The sequence below is a fragment of the Mesoplodon bidens genome (assembly GCF_964165515.1).
Source record: "Mesoplodon bidens genome assembly, chromosome: 10".
Taxonomy (NCBI): domain Eukaryota; kingdom Metazoa; phylum Chordata; class Mammalia; order Artiodactyla; family Ziphiidae; genus Mesoplodon; species Mesoplodon bidens.
The window spans coordinates 38,567,533-38,585,811 of NC_138172.1; the positions used below are offsets into that span (position 1 = coordinate 38,567,533).

An 18,279-nucleotide genomic window follows, 5' to 3' on the forward strand; every position below is an offset into this window, starting at 1 on the left:
GCTTTAAGAGAAGGAATGTAGGTCGATCGCCTATTGCATATTGAATGCTAGATTAGATTATTGGGCTACATGCTTTACAAATTTCTATTTTCATTTTCATAACCTATGAGGTGGTTATTAAATCCATTTTGCAAGTAAGGAAATTGAGGTTTATGGAAATTAAGAGGATTTAAAAAAAATATTTGGTTGCATTGGTTCTTAGTTGTGGCAGGCAGACTCCATAGTTGTGGCACACAGGCCCCTTAGTTGTGGCATGTGGGCTCCTTAGTTGTGGCATGCGAACTCTTAGTTGCGGCACGCATGTGAGATCTAGTTCCCTGACCAGGGATTGAACCCGGGCCCCCTGCATTGGGCCCGTGGAGTGGAGTCTTAACGCCACCAGGAAGTCCTTCCAGGGTTAATTTAACAGTTACTACTTGGCCGTCTAATAGAGTCTCAAAATTAACACAGCCAAAACCCAACCTTGTCTCCTTCACAGCCTTCCCCACCCCATAGTTAGCAATCCCCTGCTTCCAGTTACTCAGGACAAAAACCTTGGAGTCATCCATGACTCCTTTTTCCTTGCACTCAATCTATCAGCAAATCCTGTTGACTCTACCTCTAAACTATATCTTGGATCACTTCTAGCTGGCTCAACTGCCATTCACTTAGTTAAAGCTATTATCACTGTCCTTGTTTTAGAGAGACAGTAGGTCACACTAAAATGTCGCACTATAGATTCCAAACTATAGTGGTGGAACTGGGATTTGAACTAGTAAGTTTAATTTGAGTCCACGCCCTCATTCACTGGAATGTACACTCCAGAAGGGGAGGGACTTCTGTCTGTTTAGTTCACTACTATATCCCCAGTGCCTCTACTTCTGCCAGGCACTTGGTATGCACTCAGTAAGTATTTGTTGAATGAACAAATGAATCCACTACCAAAGCTAAAAGTGCAACATTTGTGGCAGAAAGAACCAGGGATCCTTCAGCAATTCAGAGAGATATTTTGGACCCTCACTCATCCGTCAAATGGTGGTATTTCTATGTATCCAGTTAGCATAACTTGCCCACTGGCATTATTTATAGATATAGATTTAGTGGAACTTATTTTTCAGGTCATATATACAGATTGAATAATTAGACCATGACAAGGCAGAGGAAGATATTAGATGTGGAAAACCACACTTATACTCTTTTCTTTCTGGATAAAAAGAAATCTTTTAAGAGTAAGTAGAAGGGGGACTTCCCTGGTGGTCCAGTGGTAAAGAATCCACCTTCCAATGCAGGGGATGTGGGTTCGTTCCCTGGTCAGGGAACTAAGATCCCACATGCCACAGGGTAACTAAGCCCACACGCTGCAACTACTGAGCTCGAGCGCCTCAACTAGAGCCCGCGTGCCGCGAACTACGTAGAGCCCACGTGCCCTGGAGCCCACACGCCAGAACTAGAGACAGAAAACCATGCGCCACAACGAAAGATCCCACGTGCCGAAACTAAGACCCAACGGCAGCCAAAACATAAATTAATAAAATAAAAATAAAGAAAAAAAAAGAATAAGTAGAAGGGCGTCAAAGAGATTTCAAACCAGAAGCTTCAGATATACTGGAAAATCTTTTCCTTGGAAAAGCATCTTTAAACATGTCCTAACTATGGCTTATCCTTCTACGTCGAGGGCATTAAGTGACTGACACTGGAAACTCTTTGGATAATTAAAAACATGACAATAGATGGAAAGGTAGGAATCTCTGGATTTTAGAATAATGGGTAACTTTTCTCTCTCTCCTCTCCTCATCTCTATTTCTATCTTCCTATCTATCTACCTACCTACCTATGTCTGTTCGGGCTGCTATAACAAAATAACACAGACTGGGTAGCTTGTAAACAACAGAAAATTTTTTCTTACAGTTCCGGAGGCTGCAAAGTCCAAGATCAAGGTGCCAGCATGGTTGGGTGAGAGCCCTCTTCCGGGCTGCAAACTTCTTGTTGTATATTCACATGGTGAAAGGGTCTAGGGAGTTCTGTGGGATCTCTTTTATAAGAGCACTAATCCCAGTTATGACAGCTCTGTCTTCATGACCTTATTACTTCCCAAAGGCTTCACCTACTAATACCATCACCTTTGGGGTTTAGGTGTTGGTGGTGGTTGGGGGTGGAAGACAAGCATTCAGACCATAGACTACCTACACACACATATTTATCTACATTTTCATATGTATGTATGTATCTGTATATAATATCCAACTTATGGGGGAGTGTATATATATGTATATATATACACACATATGTATGTAAAACTTTTATCATCAGAATAAAGTAAATGTATGTGACCCTCGGAACTCCAATATTAGTTTAATGATATTTAAAACTTAAATATAGATGGGTCATTGCAAACCCTGCAATGGATAATGCAGATGCCGAGAACCCAGAACTTGCTAGACTTAATGGTCACTAGAAGTCTGCTCATTTCCAAAGCAGTTAAACAAGCACTTCTGAGCATCCCTGAGGTGCCTGCTGGGCTGGCTTGTCACCAGCCATAAAAGCTATATAGCTGTTCATAAATGGTACAAAATCATTCTTAAATACTTGAAGGAGGTGTCTAGAAAAAAAGATGGATTCCACCACAGCGAAATGCCATCCTCAAAATTCTCTGGTAGCTCACCTTCTTTGTGAACACTGCCCTGTTGAGTTCCAGAGCTGTGCCCCCAAAGGCCTGTCGGGCAGTGGATGTGAGTCTGGAAAAGTTTAACAGTTCCTGGCTAATTAAGGAAAACAAAGACAACAGAATGAGTTGTTTTTTTGTTTTAAAGAAAGCCACAGATGTTCAATATAGAATGGAAGACAGTCCTTTAAGTTTGCCTTTACTACTTTTTTTTTTTTTTTTTTGCGTATGCGGGTCTCTCACTGTTGCGGCCTCTCCCGTTGCGGAGTGCAGGCTCCGGACGCGCAGGCTCAGCGGCCATGGCTCACGGGCCCAGCCGCTCCGTGGCATGTGGGATCTTCCCGGTCCGGGGCATGAACTTGTGTCCTCTGCATCGGCAGGCGGACTCTCAACCACTGCGCCACCAGGGAAGCCCTGCCTTTACTACTTTTTTGATGGAAAAAAAAAAAAGTTCTCTTAATGAAACGATCTTAGGTCTTTTTCTTAATTTCTCACTACTTGACAAAAGAAAAAAAACTAGTTCACATGTTTTGGTCCCAGGCTGGGAACTACTGCTTTAGAATTAGTAAAAAGGCTCATGTGGGGGGGGAAAAAAAAAAGACTTAACGTGAGAACTCTTGCCTATACCAAGAAACCAAAATAATTAATTTTGTCAGAGATGGGCTTAAACTGAGAGAGATATGCAATCAAAATTTAATTCAACAAGTATTTATCATAGACCTATGAGTTCAGCACTATTCACTCATTTATTGGGTGCCAACTGTGTTAGGCCCTGGGCCAGGCCCTAGGGATATAGTAATGAAGAAAATTACCCAAGATCTCTGCCCTTATGTAGCTGGCATTCTGATCAGAGGCCTCAGGGAACCTCCTAGGGACATCTTAGGGTGACACACGTTTCACACCCATTCCGAGTTTCATACAATATCCAAAGTACTGCTTTAAAAATGTATGAAATACTTTAGACCTTATTTCCAACCATAAAATCTCCACTAAAGTGGCAAAATAAAACCAGAAGACAAACCAAACCAAAACTAGACAGTGGCCTAGTCTGGAGGTCTGAGTTTAAACACATCAGAGAAGATGCTGCTGCCACCAAATGACAATTAAGTCCATGTCATACCATCCCAGTAGCATGCTATACTTATCCCTTGCATCTCTCATCATATCAGAAATTGTGCAACGTCCATCTTCCCCAGAGGACTGAGTCCCATGGTCACAGAGACCCACACTGATCTTGCTATAAGCCCCAGTAACAAGTAAAGTAGGCTTTCAAAACATTCAATGACCACTTAATAACTTGATGATGCTACTGCTGGGCAGCCAGTAACCTGGGTCAACCAAATAGCCTCTACAGGATCTTCAATACTGAAGCACTGGATGTGTTTCACAGCTCTGGTTAGGCCGAACAGGGTGACACAAAGTTAGGAGGAAAACCTAGTCTGACCAGTTCAGGACAAACTTGGAAACTTCGAAAAAATGTTTTGACCTATTCAGTGAAGGTCAGACAGAGAGTAATTGGACATACCATAGATGCACCTGCAGACCATCAGTCAGACCAGAAGGGCTCTTGGAGTACATCTGTCTGGGGCTGAAAGATCCAAATAGCCCATCTTCTAAAATGCTGCACTAGTGATAGCAAGGCCCAGAACTGGGGACTTTTGATCCCTAAGCCAATGTACTCCTGTTTGTTTTCCTTTTTCGGAGGGGTAAAAAGATATATTAAAGATTAAGAGAAAGGGATTATATTTGGACACAGCATGGCAAACAATTTAAATTCACATTTACCATTCCCGTTGCTAGAAATGTTTTCTCCTTGGTATACTCGCACCTCTCCTTACCTCTCCCACCCCTCACTGCTCATCCTCTCCAAAATGCCAGTACCCCCACTCAATTTTTACAAAACCCTCCTTGGTCCTGCCTTATGCATCCAGACTATGTCGTTAGACCAAGGGTTGGGAAAAACCACAACCCCTGGGCCAATTCTCGCCTGTGGCCTGTTTTTGTAAATAAAGTTTTATTCGACCACAGCCAAAATCACTTGTTTGTGTATTGCCTGTGGCTGCTTTCTTACTACAAAAGAGCTGAGTAGTTGCAACAGAGATCATATGACCTATAATATGAAGTCTAAAATATTGACTCTGGCTCTTTACAGAAAAGTTTACAAACCCCTACCTTATACAATCAAGATGTTCTTCGAAACATGCAGTTCTAAGAAACATTTTTCCCCTGAGATACCTGAAAAGTGCAATTCTTAGTACCATATGTTCCCTTGAGAAATTATTTTTTAAAGTTTTAATAGGTGCATAGGATATAGTAGGATGTAGTAGTCCTTTTAACTACAACGAAAACAAATCACTTTTGAAGCAAATTCTGTGAAATGGTATGAGTGATATGGTGGGCAATAAAGATTTGAAAGAGGGCAGACATCTCTTTGGAGAGTTCTAGCCATGGAGGAAAGGAAAAGCTGGGGCAGTGGCTGCAGAGAAGTGGTAATTCTTATTAAGCCAACTTGCTGTGGTGACCACAATGTGTGAAGCAGTGAACACCCAGCAGACACTCAGAAAAAGAGCTGTCACAACACTGCCTCCCCCCGTCCCCCAACAAAGTCAGAAGAGGACTTCTGAAGGTCTAATGACTGGTAAACCAACATATGGAAATATGTTCAGCCTTAGCAGTTACAATAATGTGTGATGCTATTTTCACTAATTAGATTGGGAAAATAATTTTTAAAAATCTGACAGTATTCATACAAGCCAGAGTTCAATGGTCACTGCAACCAGTCCACTCACACTGATAGCAGGCACTGTTCCAGGGCTCACTACAGCTCTTGTTGCCATTTCAGCGTCACCTCAAATGGACCCACACCAAGGGACTCTCTTCCTCCTACCATTAGCCCCACCCCCCCACCATGGGAGAAAAATTTAACCACCAAAAGAAGTCACATTGAAAAAAAGTTTATTTAAAAAAGTTCTAGCAGCAAGAACAGTAACAAAACAAAAGGAGAGACGGACAAACAAAACAAGAAGGAGGCTGTGTCCTGTGGGACTTGTCTCCACTCTTTAATCGAGTTCTTTATACCGAGCAAACATGACTCTTCGCACAGCGTCTCGGTAAGTCTCATTGGACTGTCTCTTGCTGGTTCTTCCTGGAGCCCCCACATTGGGACCCCTCATCCGGCTTTCAGTCTGTAAAACAAAGACAAACAATGAAGTGGGCTCTATGAATGAATTAGCCTCAGGGCTGGTCTTTGGCTATAAGCATTTCTGGACTAGTAAGGAGCAGGATATAGGAGAATTTTTAAAGAATGCTTAATTAATAAACAAATACTCAAGATGAATAAGGAGGGTGGCGATGCCATGATTTCAGGATACAGGATTCAACACCAGAAATGTGAGAAGCCCATCTCCTGTATGTGGCATTTTCAGACAGGGACTAAGACAACACAAAATGGAGAGGGTTCCCTCTTATCACCTTTTCTATCTTCTCTTCTTTACCTTAAACATGAGGGGTGAGGCCCTTCATGGGACCCAGGACTAACTTCATGCTCCTCAAATTTTAGCCATCAAAGACCTCTAACGACAATTCCTCTCTGAGATGCCTTTGTACCTTTTATTGCTGGTTTCCTGGTTCTTTTCACCAAATGATTCTTCAATCTCAAACTGCCTGATTCCCACATTGCCCCATGTCTTACTCTGTGTAAGAGTGAAATCAGCCCCATTCCAAATTCTCTCTCCCCTTCCCATCGCCAATCAAACAGCAAAGAGCCTAGCATGCCTAGCTACAATCCAGTATCAAGACTGACAGGGTTCGGGGCTTCCCTGGTGGCACAGTGGTTGAGAATCTGCCTGCTAATGCAGGGGACACGGGTTCGAGCCCTGGTCTGGGAGGATCCCACATGCCGCGGAGCAACTAGGCCCGTGAGCCACACTACTGAGCCTGTGTGTCTGGAGCCTGTGCTCCGCAACAAGAGAGGCCGCGATAGCGAGAGGCCCGTGCACCGCAATGAAGAGTGGCCCCCGCTTGCCACAACTAGAGAAAGCCCTCGCACAGAAACGAAGACCCAACACAGCAAAAATAAATAAAATAAATAAATAAATTCCTACCCCCAACATCTTCTTAAAAAAAAAAAAAAAGACTGACAGGCTTCTCAGCTCTCACGTTCTTTGCCAGCAGTGGTGAAAGCCCAGCTAATAGGCAAGGACATAGCTCTGGGCCACAGAATGAGAGGAAACTAAGTATATGCCAGGTTCATGCCACCCCTAACAAGATGGAAACCATTTCACCTCCTCTGTTGAAGCCAATCCAGGATGGCCATATCCGAGGCCTGCCCCCTTCCTCCAGCCAGTGGCCTGTTGGACACAGCCTCCTTTGCTGCTATTGTCGATGCCTTCTTTACCAACAGGCTTACGATCACTGCAAAAGAAGCATACATACTTAGACACCAGCACTTTCAAAGTGACATGCTTGTGAGCCCAATAAAAACCTGTCCTCTTGATTCAGATTTGCCTCCTCTTAAGAATATTAAACAGTATCTTTGAGTGCCTGCTATCTATGAAACCGGCTTTGTCCTGGGGGTACAGAGATGACCAAGACCTGACTCTGTTCATGGGGAAGGATGTGAGAAGGATAATATGTCAACAGATGCTTACAGCACACTGAAGAGCTCAGCCATGGATGTAGCAACAGTATATACCTACTATGGAAATACAAACAGGGAACACAAACCTGAAGGGGCATCACCAAAAATGAGGAATTCTAACAGGAGGGTATACCTGAACTGGGTCTTAAAAATGAGGAGCCTGTGAGCTAGAAAAAGCATGGGAGGAAAGGAGGAAACAAGCAAGGAGAAGTGAAAGAATACAATTTGCCCAGAAGAAGAGTAGCAGGAATCGACAAAAGGCTGCTTGAGCCTGATTGTGAAAAGCCTTGAACATCATGCTAAATCATGACTCTGTACTTCATACTTCAGGCAAAGAATCTCTAGAACCCAGGCCTCCCTTTAGGCAAGGTATATGTTCACAAAAAGGCTAGTTTTAGGAGATTTCTGTTTATAAAGGTCATTTTGGTGGTAGGGTAGAAAGACTGAAGAGCAAAGATGGAGACTAAGTAGTCTAGTTTGGAGGTGAGCTAGGAATTGGGGCAAGGCTTAATTATGGATGTGGCCACTAACGATACAGAGGATAAAGGAGGAAGATTGGGACAGACCAGGTAGACCATGATGCGATGATATTACTACTCTGAAATAGGAATACAGCAGGTTTAGCAGGACTGGACTAGAGAGTAATGTGGAACATAATATTGAGTAATTGTTTAGTGTGAGGAGGCTGAGAAGTGGCCAAGAGGATATGCCCAGAAGGGAAACAGAAATAATGATTTTGAGCTCAGAAAACAGAAATGACTTGAGATGGAGCCATAGGACTTGTTAGCCTGTGAGTGGTGGCTAAAGCCTTGGGTACCGTAGGCAGTCCAAGTCAAGAGGATGGAGGAGCAAGAATAAAGGAAAACTGAGGGCAGAGTCCTGGAGAATATCTGGAATAACCCAGAAAAGGAAGAGGAGCAGGAGAGAAGACTTAGAAGGAGGAGAGCCAGTAGAATGTGATGTGATGGGTGCTGAGAATAGAGAGGCATCTCTTTCTACACCCAGCTACACCCAACTGACTCAGGGCTAAGGTGCTCTTCCTCCCCCTGGCTGACTCCTTCAGTTTTGTCATCGTTCAGTGTATTTCAAATTGCAGAGAATGACCCAATGGGATGCTACATTGATTAAGTGGTCCCAACTTAGCACTTCTTACAAATGCGAATAGAATAGACTAAAATAAAAATGTCAGTGTTTATTGCACAGTAAGGAAGTATTTTTCATGAAGATTTCTTTTTCAGTTATTTACACACATACACATATTCTGGGCCATGATTCAAAATAATCTCTTATTGAGGGCTGTGAACAAATAAGTTGGAATGCCAGAGCCCCAGACCCCATCTAGACTTCTTAGGGGCCTTTCTCCATCAATCATCTCCCCTTTTCCCACAGGCGTACTCTACCTTGGCTACTAGTTCTTTTGCTTACTAATGTAGAGACTTGTTCAAGTTTCACTAGATCAATATCCTGCTTAAAATCATTTCATAACCTCCCACTGCCCTAAGACAAAGTCTTAGCAAGGCGTTCAAGGAGCATGAACTTCACAAACTGGACTGTGTCTGCTGAGCCAGCCTCATCTCCTTGTCACTCAACCACTTATCTTCAGTGTTCAGCCCATCAAGCTACTTACAACTTCTCAAATGTATCATGACCTCTCTCTCTTTCATCCAAGAAGCATGCAGTTCCCTCCAATTGAAATGCCCTCCCCTTCTCCACCGGATTTCTGTGTCTGCCCTACAAGACAAAGTATCACCTAAGCCTTCCTATTCTCTGTTCAGACAGTCAAGGATAATATGTGTCTTGTCCACATGAATATTCCTTGCCCTTGGTGCAGTATCTGTACACAGTGGGCTATCAGCAAATTCTGTGTAACTCTGGACTCACGACTTGGGAGCTCTCTGACCAGAAACAAGCACAGGAAGCTAGAGATCATATATTTCTATCAGCAGCCAACCACTTATTCAGCACCTAATGTGTGAGAATGGAGGTTCCCTAGAGAAAAAAGTCCAAGAGTGTGACATTCTTATCAGGCTAATACGGAGGTACAGCATTACTGATGAGGAGAGAAAGGGTTCTCAACTATAGCCACTCCAGCCCTGGTTTTGAGCAGTTAAGCAGCCAGTGAGTCTTACATGCAAACATACATATTCCCTGTGTTAAGACAGGTGTAAAAAGGCTGGGGTGAACTTCATGCTCAAGAGTTCAGACAGAACCTGCTCCCGATAACCTCACTCCCCGAGAGAGAAAAAGGCAGCATGTTGGAGAAAGTGATGGTTTCATTAGGCTTGAGACCTAGGCTGAGTGAAGAGTTTCTAGCTTACCTGTCAGTTTCCCTGGAGTATTTAATTCGCTTCCTTTCTGGAGAATCAAAAGATTGGAGCTTTTCCCTGCGATCATTTCCTCTTTCTTTAAACCTTCCCTGTTGGTAAGCAGAAGAACAGATCTGAGACTCCCATCTGAGTGGGTGGGAGAGTGCGAAAGCTTCACTTTATTCCCGATATTTCTTCTAATGTGAAGGGATTCAACTGGTAACTCCTGGAATCTCTCATTCCTTTAAACATTCTTCTTGAGAAAGTAGTAGCTTCTCTAACTGGTAAATTTGGGAAGAAGAGGCTATCTTTTCCTCTTCTGAGGAGGAGGTGCTCTCCAATACGCCTCCACAGGTGGATCTTTCACCCTCACATAAAACCTGTCATGGGCTGGTGAAGCCTGTAGCTGGGTAAGTGAGTCTGCCTAATTGGTCTAGATAGCAAGTCCATTTGGCTCTCACTCTAAGCTACTTCCTCCAACTTGGCCTTTATCAGTAAAAGATGCTATTTTAGCAGCCCTATCCAACACTCCTTCACTGATTTTAAAAGCTGGGCAAGAAAGAGGAATGTTATTTCACCTACCCAAAGACCCTAACACCACCTTTTAAAAAACCAACTTTATTAAGGTATAATTTATAAACTATAAAATGCATCCACTTTAATGTAGTTTGATGAGTTTCAAGAAATGTATACACCATCTTTTGGGGCTTCTTCGTTCTTTATCTTCAGCACAGCCTACAAATGCTACACCAGAAAGCAAAAAGAGTTGGGGGTCAAGGGAGTAACAAGTCACCGAATCTTACCTCCCGTTCTCTCCTCTCCAGATAGGCTAGCTCCTGCTCAGACTGTTTTATCTTCCGATGGATTTCCAGGTTTTGCTGAGAAAAGAGGGAGTTCTATGAGTGTAGGTCTAAAAAAAGTGGTCCTAGAAATGCTCTAGGCCTTTCCTGATAGCTGCTTTAGGACTGTGGCTCCTTTCACTGACCAACTCTCCTAAGTAATCACTGCACCACACAAGCAACAATCCCTAACTGGTCTTGCGTTAGCCTCACCAATGGGAACCCAGGTTCTAACACTGGCTTGCCACATAGATTAGTTACATGTTGTGGCACAAGACAGAATTTTATCCTACTTCTCTCCAAAGTGTAGAAGACACAAATCTGGTTTATATCTCTTTACCTAAGGTAAAAATGGGAGAGGGGAATCTGACTACACCAGTGAAGAAAACCAAATGCCCACATGCTCTGCCTACCACCACTACCATCTGCCATCCTCAGACACTATTCTCTGTGGGCACTGTTCAAGTCCACAGAGAAACAGGAAAAGGAACTCCAAGGTCACAAAAGAACAGATTGCTCTGAGAGTCCTGTACTCCTTGAGGGTCCTACACTCCTGAAGCGTGGCTCCCTCTGGCATACATAAGAAACTTAAGGTGTCCAGAGAAGCTCTTGTACAGAGAGGGGATTCTTTGCATTGGATTACTGCAAGGAAAGAAAAAGTGCTATAGTCCACGTTCCACTGTCCCAGGGCTAGTTCAGTTTGTGGATTCATCAGACCTCTGGCTCCTCTTTCCTGACAACTTTTAAATCTCTTTAGAAATTTACTAGCACTTTCATAAGAGAGCTGAATTTTAAATGTTTTGTCTGATGACTCAGAATTCCAGAAGGTCAAAGGAACCTGGGAGGTAGTCTGTTGCAGGGGTTGTCAGAAGGAGCCTCTCAGAATCCTAGAAACTTTGCAGAGCCTCAACAGAGGCAGCTGGAAGAAGAGGTGTACCTATCATCAAAGCAGAGCTTCTCAGCTTTTAGCTACATAAGACTTTGGGTTTTATATTGAGAGAAAGTCTAAATCTAATCCCTTCATGTGCTCTAGCAACATCTGCTAGAAAAGGAGTGTGAAAGAAATTACTTTATACTGAGAACACGAGTCCATCTAAGGGCTTTACTTGTCCAGAATTTGGCTCCTTGGCCAGTACATATAAATGAGAAGACTGCAAGGGAGGACCAATGTATGTCAGTTTAACGCCCCAAGAATAGTTGTTGTGCCATGGCTTATAGCAATAACTCACTACATGAAGAGATGGCAGAACGTGACTCACCCTTGGGGAAAACCGCACACTGTCAGAGCTAGATGGAACCAGGCGAAGCCACCAAGTATCAAAGAAGAAAAGGGCCTTATATGAAGTCCAACTGTTAGGTTAATGGTAGAGCTAAGATGAGAAACCCAGCACGTGAGTTTCCTTTTCCACGACCCCTTCTCCTCCTGTCTTCAGCACAGCTTCCATGTTTGGTGCCCCAGCCATAGCCATGATGCTTGCCTTGGGTCTACACCCTGAAGCTTTTTGAAGGTGGGCACCGTCTTAATGCAGAGCAACTCATGAACAAAAGGTGGAGGAACAACTCATTTTTGTCTTTTTTTTTTTTTTTGGGCCACACTTTATGGCATGTGGGATCTTAGTTGCCCAACCAGGGATCGAACCTGCGGCCCCTGCAGTGGAAGGCGAAGTCTTAACCACTGGACCACAGGGAAGTCCCAGCAACTCATTTTTGAATTAAACTGATTTAATTAGAGGAGTTGGGGAAGATACAGGCTGAGGAGGACAGCATAAACTTCTTTAGTCACAGTGATAAAGAGTCAAAAGTTTGAAAGGTCAGGGCCCTTCCCCTAATACCTTGTGCAGGTCTGAAAGCTGCTGGTGTTTGCTCAGAACTTCTTTATTGGGAAACTGCCTTCTGCAGAGCAGACAAGCCAGTTTATTCCAGTCAGTGAGTTTGTCTTCTTCATTCTCCTTCTTGGTCAGCTCCTCCCGCTGCTGGGGCTGTGCTGTGCGGGGCTGTGGAGGAGGGGTCTGCTCCTCCTCCTCTTCCTCCTCATAGTCACTGTCTCCTCCATATTCACCCAGGAGGCCGATCAGTGGGTTTACCACTTTAGGCTGGTAGGAGAAGGCCAGGGATTAACACAAACTCAACCTATATTTTGGGCCTGTTTTCTGGATATTCTGATATGGGCATCTCATTTCTTTTAGCTTGAATAATGAACTGGGTTCAAAATAGGCCCACTGACCATGTTGCTCATTTCCCAGATGGAAGCAACATGGCTCGAGCTTGACTTTTCTCCTTGTCCACTGAGATAAGCCAGAAAGTTTCCCTTAGAAGTGACTCTAGCAACAGAACAGTGATGAGAAGGAAGAAAAAGGCAAACTGACAGAGACCACATGGAGAGTTTAAAAGTTGTCAGTTACTTTTGAAGAGGCAGAGATAGCAACCACCTCCAAGTCACTGTAACCCACAGAGAAAAGGAAAGATAACTTTCATCAAGGCTACATCCTAGAGCAAAAGAGATTTAGGAGATGGACTAAAAGCAACTGAAGGATAAACACCCAGGTAGACAGATCCAGTTCCTGAGTAAGGTAAAGACAAAGGCATGGTTAGGATAGATGTTATAGTGAACTGAATCAATAATGTAGAGCAGGCAAAAAGTATTTATTAGTAGCTTATAGGACATGTTAAATAATGATGCATGATCATTGGCATATGATCAATCAAAATAAAAACAGAGGGTCTCTATTGCTATATATTTATATTAAATAGAAATAACTTGTGATTAGATTGACACTATCACTTAAAGGCATCTAAAAAATGGGTACCAATGTTAGCATTGTTCACTCTGGCAGGCAAACTATAAAAATGACCATGCATGCACTCGACATCTAAGAGATTCTCATGCAGCACCAAAAGGTAGGAAATATCGGGGCCAGGAAAATGGGTTTCCTTGGTCACTTAGAAGAGAAGAATTAACAAGACCAAGATTCTAACTTAAAAAGGGCCAGTCTGGTGGGAATGTCACAAGGCAGAGGGAAAGAGGACAGATAACTAACTGCCTCTGATTCTCCATCAATACCCCTATTAGCAGACAGGAAAATTTACCTCATGCTTATACTCAAGAAGAGTCCTTGTCTGTGAGACACAGAGAGCTAAAGGACCAACACCAAAGTGAGGCATCAACCTTTGAACTTCCTTTCCCATTCGGAACCAGCCCCAGCCCTAGCCCAGTGCATCAGCTTAGCCTTACTGGTGGAGGACTCTCTTCCTTCTTCACAGTGGGAGGCAGAGGCTTCTTAAAGACATCTTCTGGGGGAGCTGTCCCCTCACTGGCATTTTCCTGAAACTGATAAAAATCCCAGATAATTTTTATATGATACTTATAAAAGCTGGGTTTAGAGTTAACCCTGTTGAAATGAGTCTGATTTTCCAAACCTCTTAATTTGTGAAATATCTGTAATGTTACTATAATGATTCCAAAATTAAAAAAAAACTTTAAAAACATCACATTTAGTATATATTGAGTGATTACTATATGTCAGGCATCAGATGATGCATTTATATACATTATCTCCTTCAGCCTTTACTATAATCCTTCTAAATAGGCATTAATATGCTCATTTTACAAATGACTGAGAATATGGTTAGAAAGAATAAGTGGCAAAAGCAGAATCCAAGTATTAAGCCAGGGGCTTCCCTGGTGGCGCAGTGGTGGAGCAATGCAGGGGACATGGGTTTGATCCCTGGTCCGGGAAGATCCCACATGCCGCGGAGCAACTAAGCCCATGCACCACAACTACTGAGCCCATGCTCTAGAGCCCGTGAGCCACAACTACTGAGCCTGCATGCCGCAACTACTGAAGCCTGCGTGCCCGTGCTCCACAACAAGAGAAGCCACCGCAATGAGAAGCCTGCGCACTGCAATGAAGAGTAGCCCCCGCTCACCGCAACTAGAGAAAGCCCGCACGCAGCAATGAAGACCCAACACAGATGAAAATAAATAAATTTATAAAGAAAACAAAAAACCCCCCACATATTAAGCCAGTATAACTTTAAAGTCTAAGCTTTCAGTGGTGACCATTTTGTAATGTATAGAAATTTTGAATCACTATGTTGTGCACTAAAACTAACATAGTGTTGTAGGGAAACAAAAGAAAAACAAAACAAAACACCCAAACAAACAAACAAACTCAAAGAAAAAGAGATCAGATTTGTAGTTACCAGAGGCAGGGTGGGAGTAGGGGTGGGGAAATTGGATGAAGGTGGTCAAAAGGTAAGAACTTCCAATTATAAGATACATAAATACTAGAGATAGAGTATACAACATGATTAATATAATGAACAGTGCTGTATGTTATATATGAAAGCTGTTAAGAGGATAAATCTGAAGAGTTCTCATCACAAGGAAAAAAAATCTTTTTCCTTTTATTTTGTTTCTTTATGAGACAATGGATGTTCACTAAACTTACTGTGGTAATCATTTCATTATGGATGTAAGTCAAATCATTATGCTGTATACCTTAAACTTATACAGTGCTGTATGTTAATTATATCTCAATAAAATTAGAAGAAAAAAAGTTCTCAGACAGATTCTTTCTCTCTCTATATGTATCTGCATAAACACTAGTAGTATTAGAAGGGGGGGAAAAAGACAATTTATGAATTAAGCCACAGGCCAATTCATCCATTTGCATTAATGCATAACTGGTGTCAGGGTGAATCAATATAATTCTTTGGAAAATAATTTGATTTTATGTCAGGAAATGTAAAAATGTTCATCATCTTTGTTCTTGAAAATTTATCCTAAGGAAGTAATTTAAAAAAGAAAAAATAAAATGCTAAATGCTGTATATTATAACAGAATAAGATTAGAAAGAGGAGACAAACAATGTAGGAATGATGAAGAAAACAAGGTCACAGTTTTACTATGAATCTTTACTATACAGGCATGGAAGTAATAAAGAGTATTATACAAAACTGAAAAAATACTTATGATCAAATATAAAGTGAATAAAGAATAGAAAATGGTATCCCCTGCTACAATTACACCTATAGAAATGTGTATACGGAGTCAAGCACTGAAAAGGGATGTAGGAAAGTGAAACTGTGTGGAGCTGAGGTATTGGGGTTTGAGCTGAGCCATTTTGTTCCACCATCCACAGTTTCTGTATTTAGAAAAGAGAGTGACCACAGGCTGTAAGAGGCTAGTGGACTGCCTGCTTTTTTAGTAACTCTACACCTCAAACCCAGACCTCGTCTGTCTATGACTCTTTTCTTTTAATCTGTAATTATGCGGTGAAAAGGGAGCAGATTCACAAGTCCTCTTACCCTTGTCACTCCTCGGTCTTTTTTCTCCTTGCTCTCTCTTTTAGACGTTTCCTTCCTGCTGCTTGACTTTCCTTGACTGGTGGGTTTCTTTTCCTTGATGTCTTCTTCCTCAGGTGACCCAGGGTCCTGGGGCACATAGACTTCTTGCTGCAATACAGTTGGAAACAGTTAAAGTCTACAGAACGTTTCACTTTCCCAGTAATTCCAGATCTAAGGAGCACAGTTCCCTTCTGAGGGAAAGAACAGCTCTCTCTCTCAAGCCTAAGAAGAGACCATATCAAACAATCGAAAACTCCACTTCAGGGGCCAGGATGTAGCCAGACCACTCACTGTCCATTTTTCCAAGAACAGCACTGTTCTTGCCTGTAATGCCACAAGGCATTGATTTTCTATATGTACAACAGTTAACATGAAGATTATCATATTTAAAATCCACCTAAATAAATATAACTCAATATAAAACCTGGACTTTTTAAAACAAGAAGTAGACATGAGGTACACACAGTACAACAGTAGAGCAGCTGCCTTGAATGGAGAAATATTCAGCTTATATAGATTTAAACTTTTACACTTTTCATGTAATGAGCAACCAGAGAATACAGGGAATAAAACCTTCAAAGTAACAAATCACACGTACTTTTCTCAAAAGAATCACTGACAAAATAACAAAGCCAAAAACTCACCTGGGTATTGGGGTCATAATAAGTTCCTGCCAAGGGGTCATAATAGTAGCCAGTAGCAGAATCATATATGTAGCAGTCAGATGAAGCTAGAGGGAATAAAACCAGAGCCAGTGTTAGTCCCTGTCCAATGAAATCCTTGCTGGGGACTCATCAAGAACAATCTAAGAACGAGGCTGGCCAACCCAAAACAGTACAGAACCTGTAGATGGTGCTCTCTGAGACAGAACCCCTAGTCAACTGCATCTCTTGCCAACTTTGTGACCATAAAGATTTCAATTAATGAGTAGTCAAGCCAAAAAGAACAACAGAAATAAGACGAAGGTCACTCACACTGTTGTCCTTGTCGATTTGTATCTGAAGACCAGTCTGAATTTCTGCCACCTCCCCGCCTATCTCGGAAATATTTTTTACCCTATCACAGAAAGACAAGTTAAAATTATGGAACTTCTGATAGCCATTTACCTTAACAATCACCCACTAGAGAAAATTTAAGATCACTCTTTCAGTCACTTGAGGATTTTAATAGAGCACCCCCCAACTGCTGAAGCCTACCTGATAGTAGTGCATGTGGTCAGAATGGTCCCCAGAATCATTTCTGCAACAAACAATACAACATGTCTTGAGCCTGCTACCAAAAGCCACTTGAGGAGTGCCCAACCCTAAAGATTTGCTGAGAAACTCTTTTCCCCCTTTTGTATGGAAAGGAACCAACCCAGACAGTAAGCAAGTCTGGGGACAGAGACTCCCAAGGGGAGGGGCAGTGGGACTCCTACAAAGCTATTGGCTGGAGCAAAACAGCAATTGAGTTGAGGGTGCCAGAGCAAGATCTGCCTGATCCCTGTAAACCTGCCTCTCTGATGCAGCCATTTCCCAGTTACCACTCCTGGGTCAAGATGAATGAAGGAGTAAAGAAGAATAGGATTTCCCAGCACTATGGGGGTATGAACAAAGTCAAGACAGCATTTTCTTAGGTTTCCAAGGGGCAAGGATATATTGCGATTTTTTTCCTGCACATCCAAGACTGTACCATCACCTGGGACCCAAAGATACCAGAGAATCAAGAGGGAAAAAACCAAAGTACCTAGTACTGCTATTTAAAGGGAAAAACAAAAACCTAGAGTCAGAACAAGGCAAGCTTCAGAAAAAGAAAACATACGCACGTACCTGAAGCAACTCATACTGGGAAAGCACCACGTTTTACTATCTGTCTCTCCAGCCAGGAATAAGAGTTTCCTCCCCAAAACCTGAGTTGGGGTAGCACCCCTCTGCTTTACCTTCGTTTTCCAGTGGCCAGGTTTACAGCTACCATCTTCCCATCAATGCTAAATGGTGGATCAAGGTTCTGCAAGATCTTCACTACGCGAAGAGCTTCCTGGGGAACCAAAGACTCATTTGAACCCAAAGAGAGAAAAGGACATGTCCCTTGAAAGAAAACTGAACATGGATTTTCCTTCTCAAAAGAAAAATTTCTAAACATTATGTTCTGGTCATAACCTTAATACTAAGAGCACACTGGCAAAAACAGGCAACTCTTAATGAAGGGTTGATCAGAATAATGGTCAGAGTAGACATCAGTTCTTGGTATAAATTTCAGAAATTCAAATCCTCTTCTTCTAGTCTGCAACTGTCACTGCATCAGATACAGTTTACAAAGTCTCTTGTGATTTCTGAGCGTGAAATCTAAGAAATATCAATGATTTTCATTGCTATCCTCACATTACTTCCATAGAAAAGGGCCCCACAACTAAAAATTCAAGCCATAAGAAATCTATTAAAGCAACACTTTGAGGAAAAAGAGGAAATGTTCTGTTTCCATCAAACATAAAACTGTCTGTGGCCAGGCAAAATGATTTTAAGAAAT

At 42.3% G+C, this 18,279-nt stretch overlaps 1 protein-coding gene across 1 annotated transcript in view; it reads right to left on the reverse strand.

Annotated features, from left to right (window-relative positions):
• Positions 1-5,585: 5,585 nt before the first annotated feature.
• The window catches only part of RBM6 (RNA binding motif protein 6), a 107,484-nt gene continuing 94,790 nt past the window's right edge, over positions 5,586-18,279 (reverse strand). The window contains exons 11-21 of the mRNA XM_081245411.1: positions 17,693-17,790; positions 16,971-17,013; positions 16,749-16,830; positions 16,419-16,504; positions 15,736-15,882; positions 13,658-13,753; positions 12,258-12,518; positions 10,390-10,464; positions 9,599-9,696; positions 6,925-7,054; positions 5,586-5,826 (exon numbers count right to left, since the gene is read on the reverse strand). Coding sequence (XP_081101537.1) covers positions 5,701-5,826; positions 6,925-7,054; positions 9,599-9,696; positions 10,390-10,464; positions 12,258-12,518; positions 13,658-13,753; positions 15,736-15,882; positions 16,419-16,504; positions 16,749-16,830; positions 16,971-17,013; positions 17,693-17,790 — 1,242 coding nt within the window. The 3' untranslated portion in view covers positions 5,586-5,700. The remainder of the gene's footprint in view (positions 5,827-6,924; positions 7,055-9,598; positions 9,697-10,389; positions 10,465-12,257; positions 12,519-13,657; positions 13,754-15,735; positions 15,883-16,418; positions 16,505-16,748; positions 16,831-16,970; positions 17,014-17,692; positions 17,791-18,279) is intronic.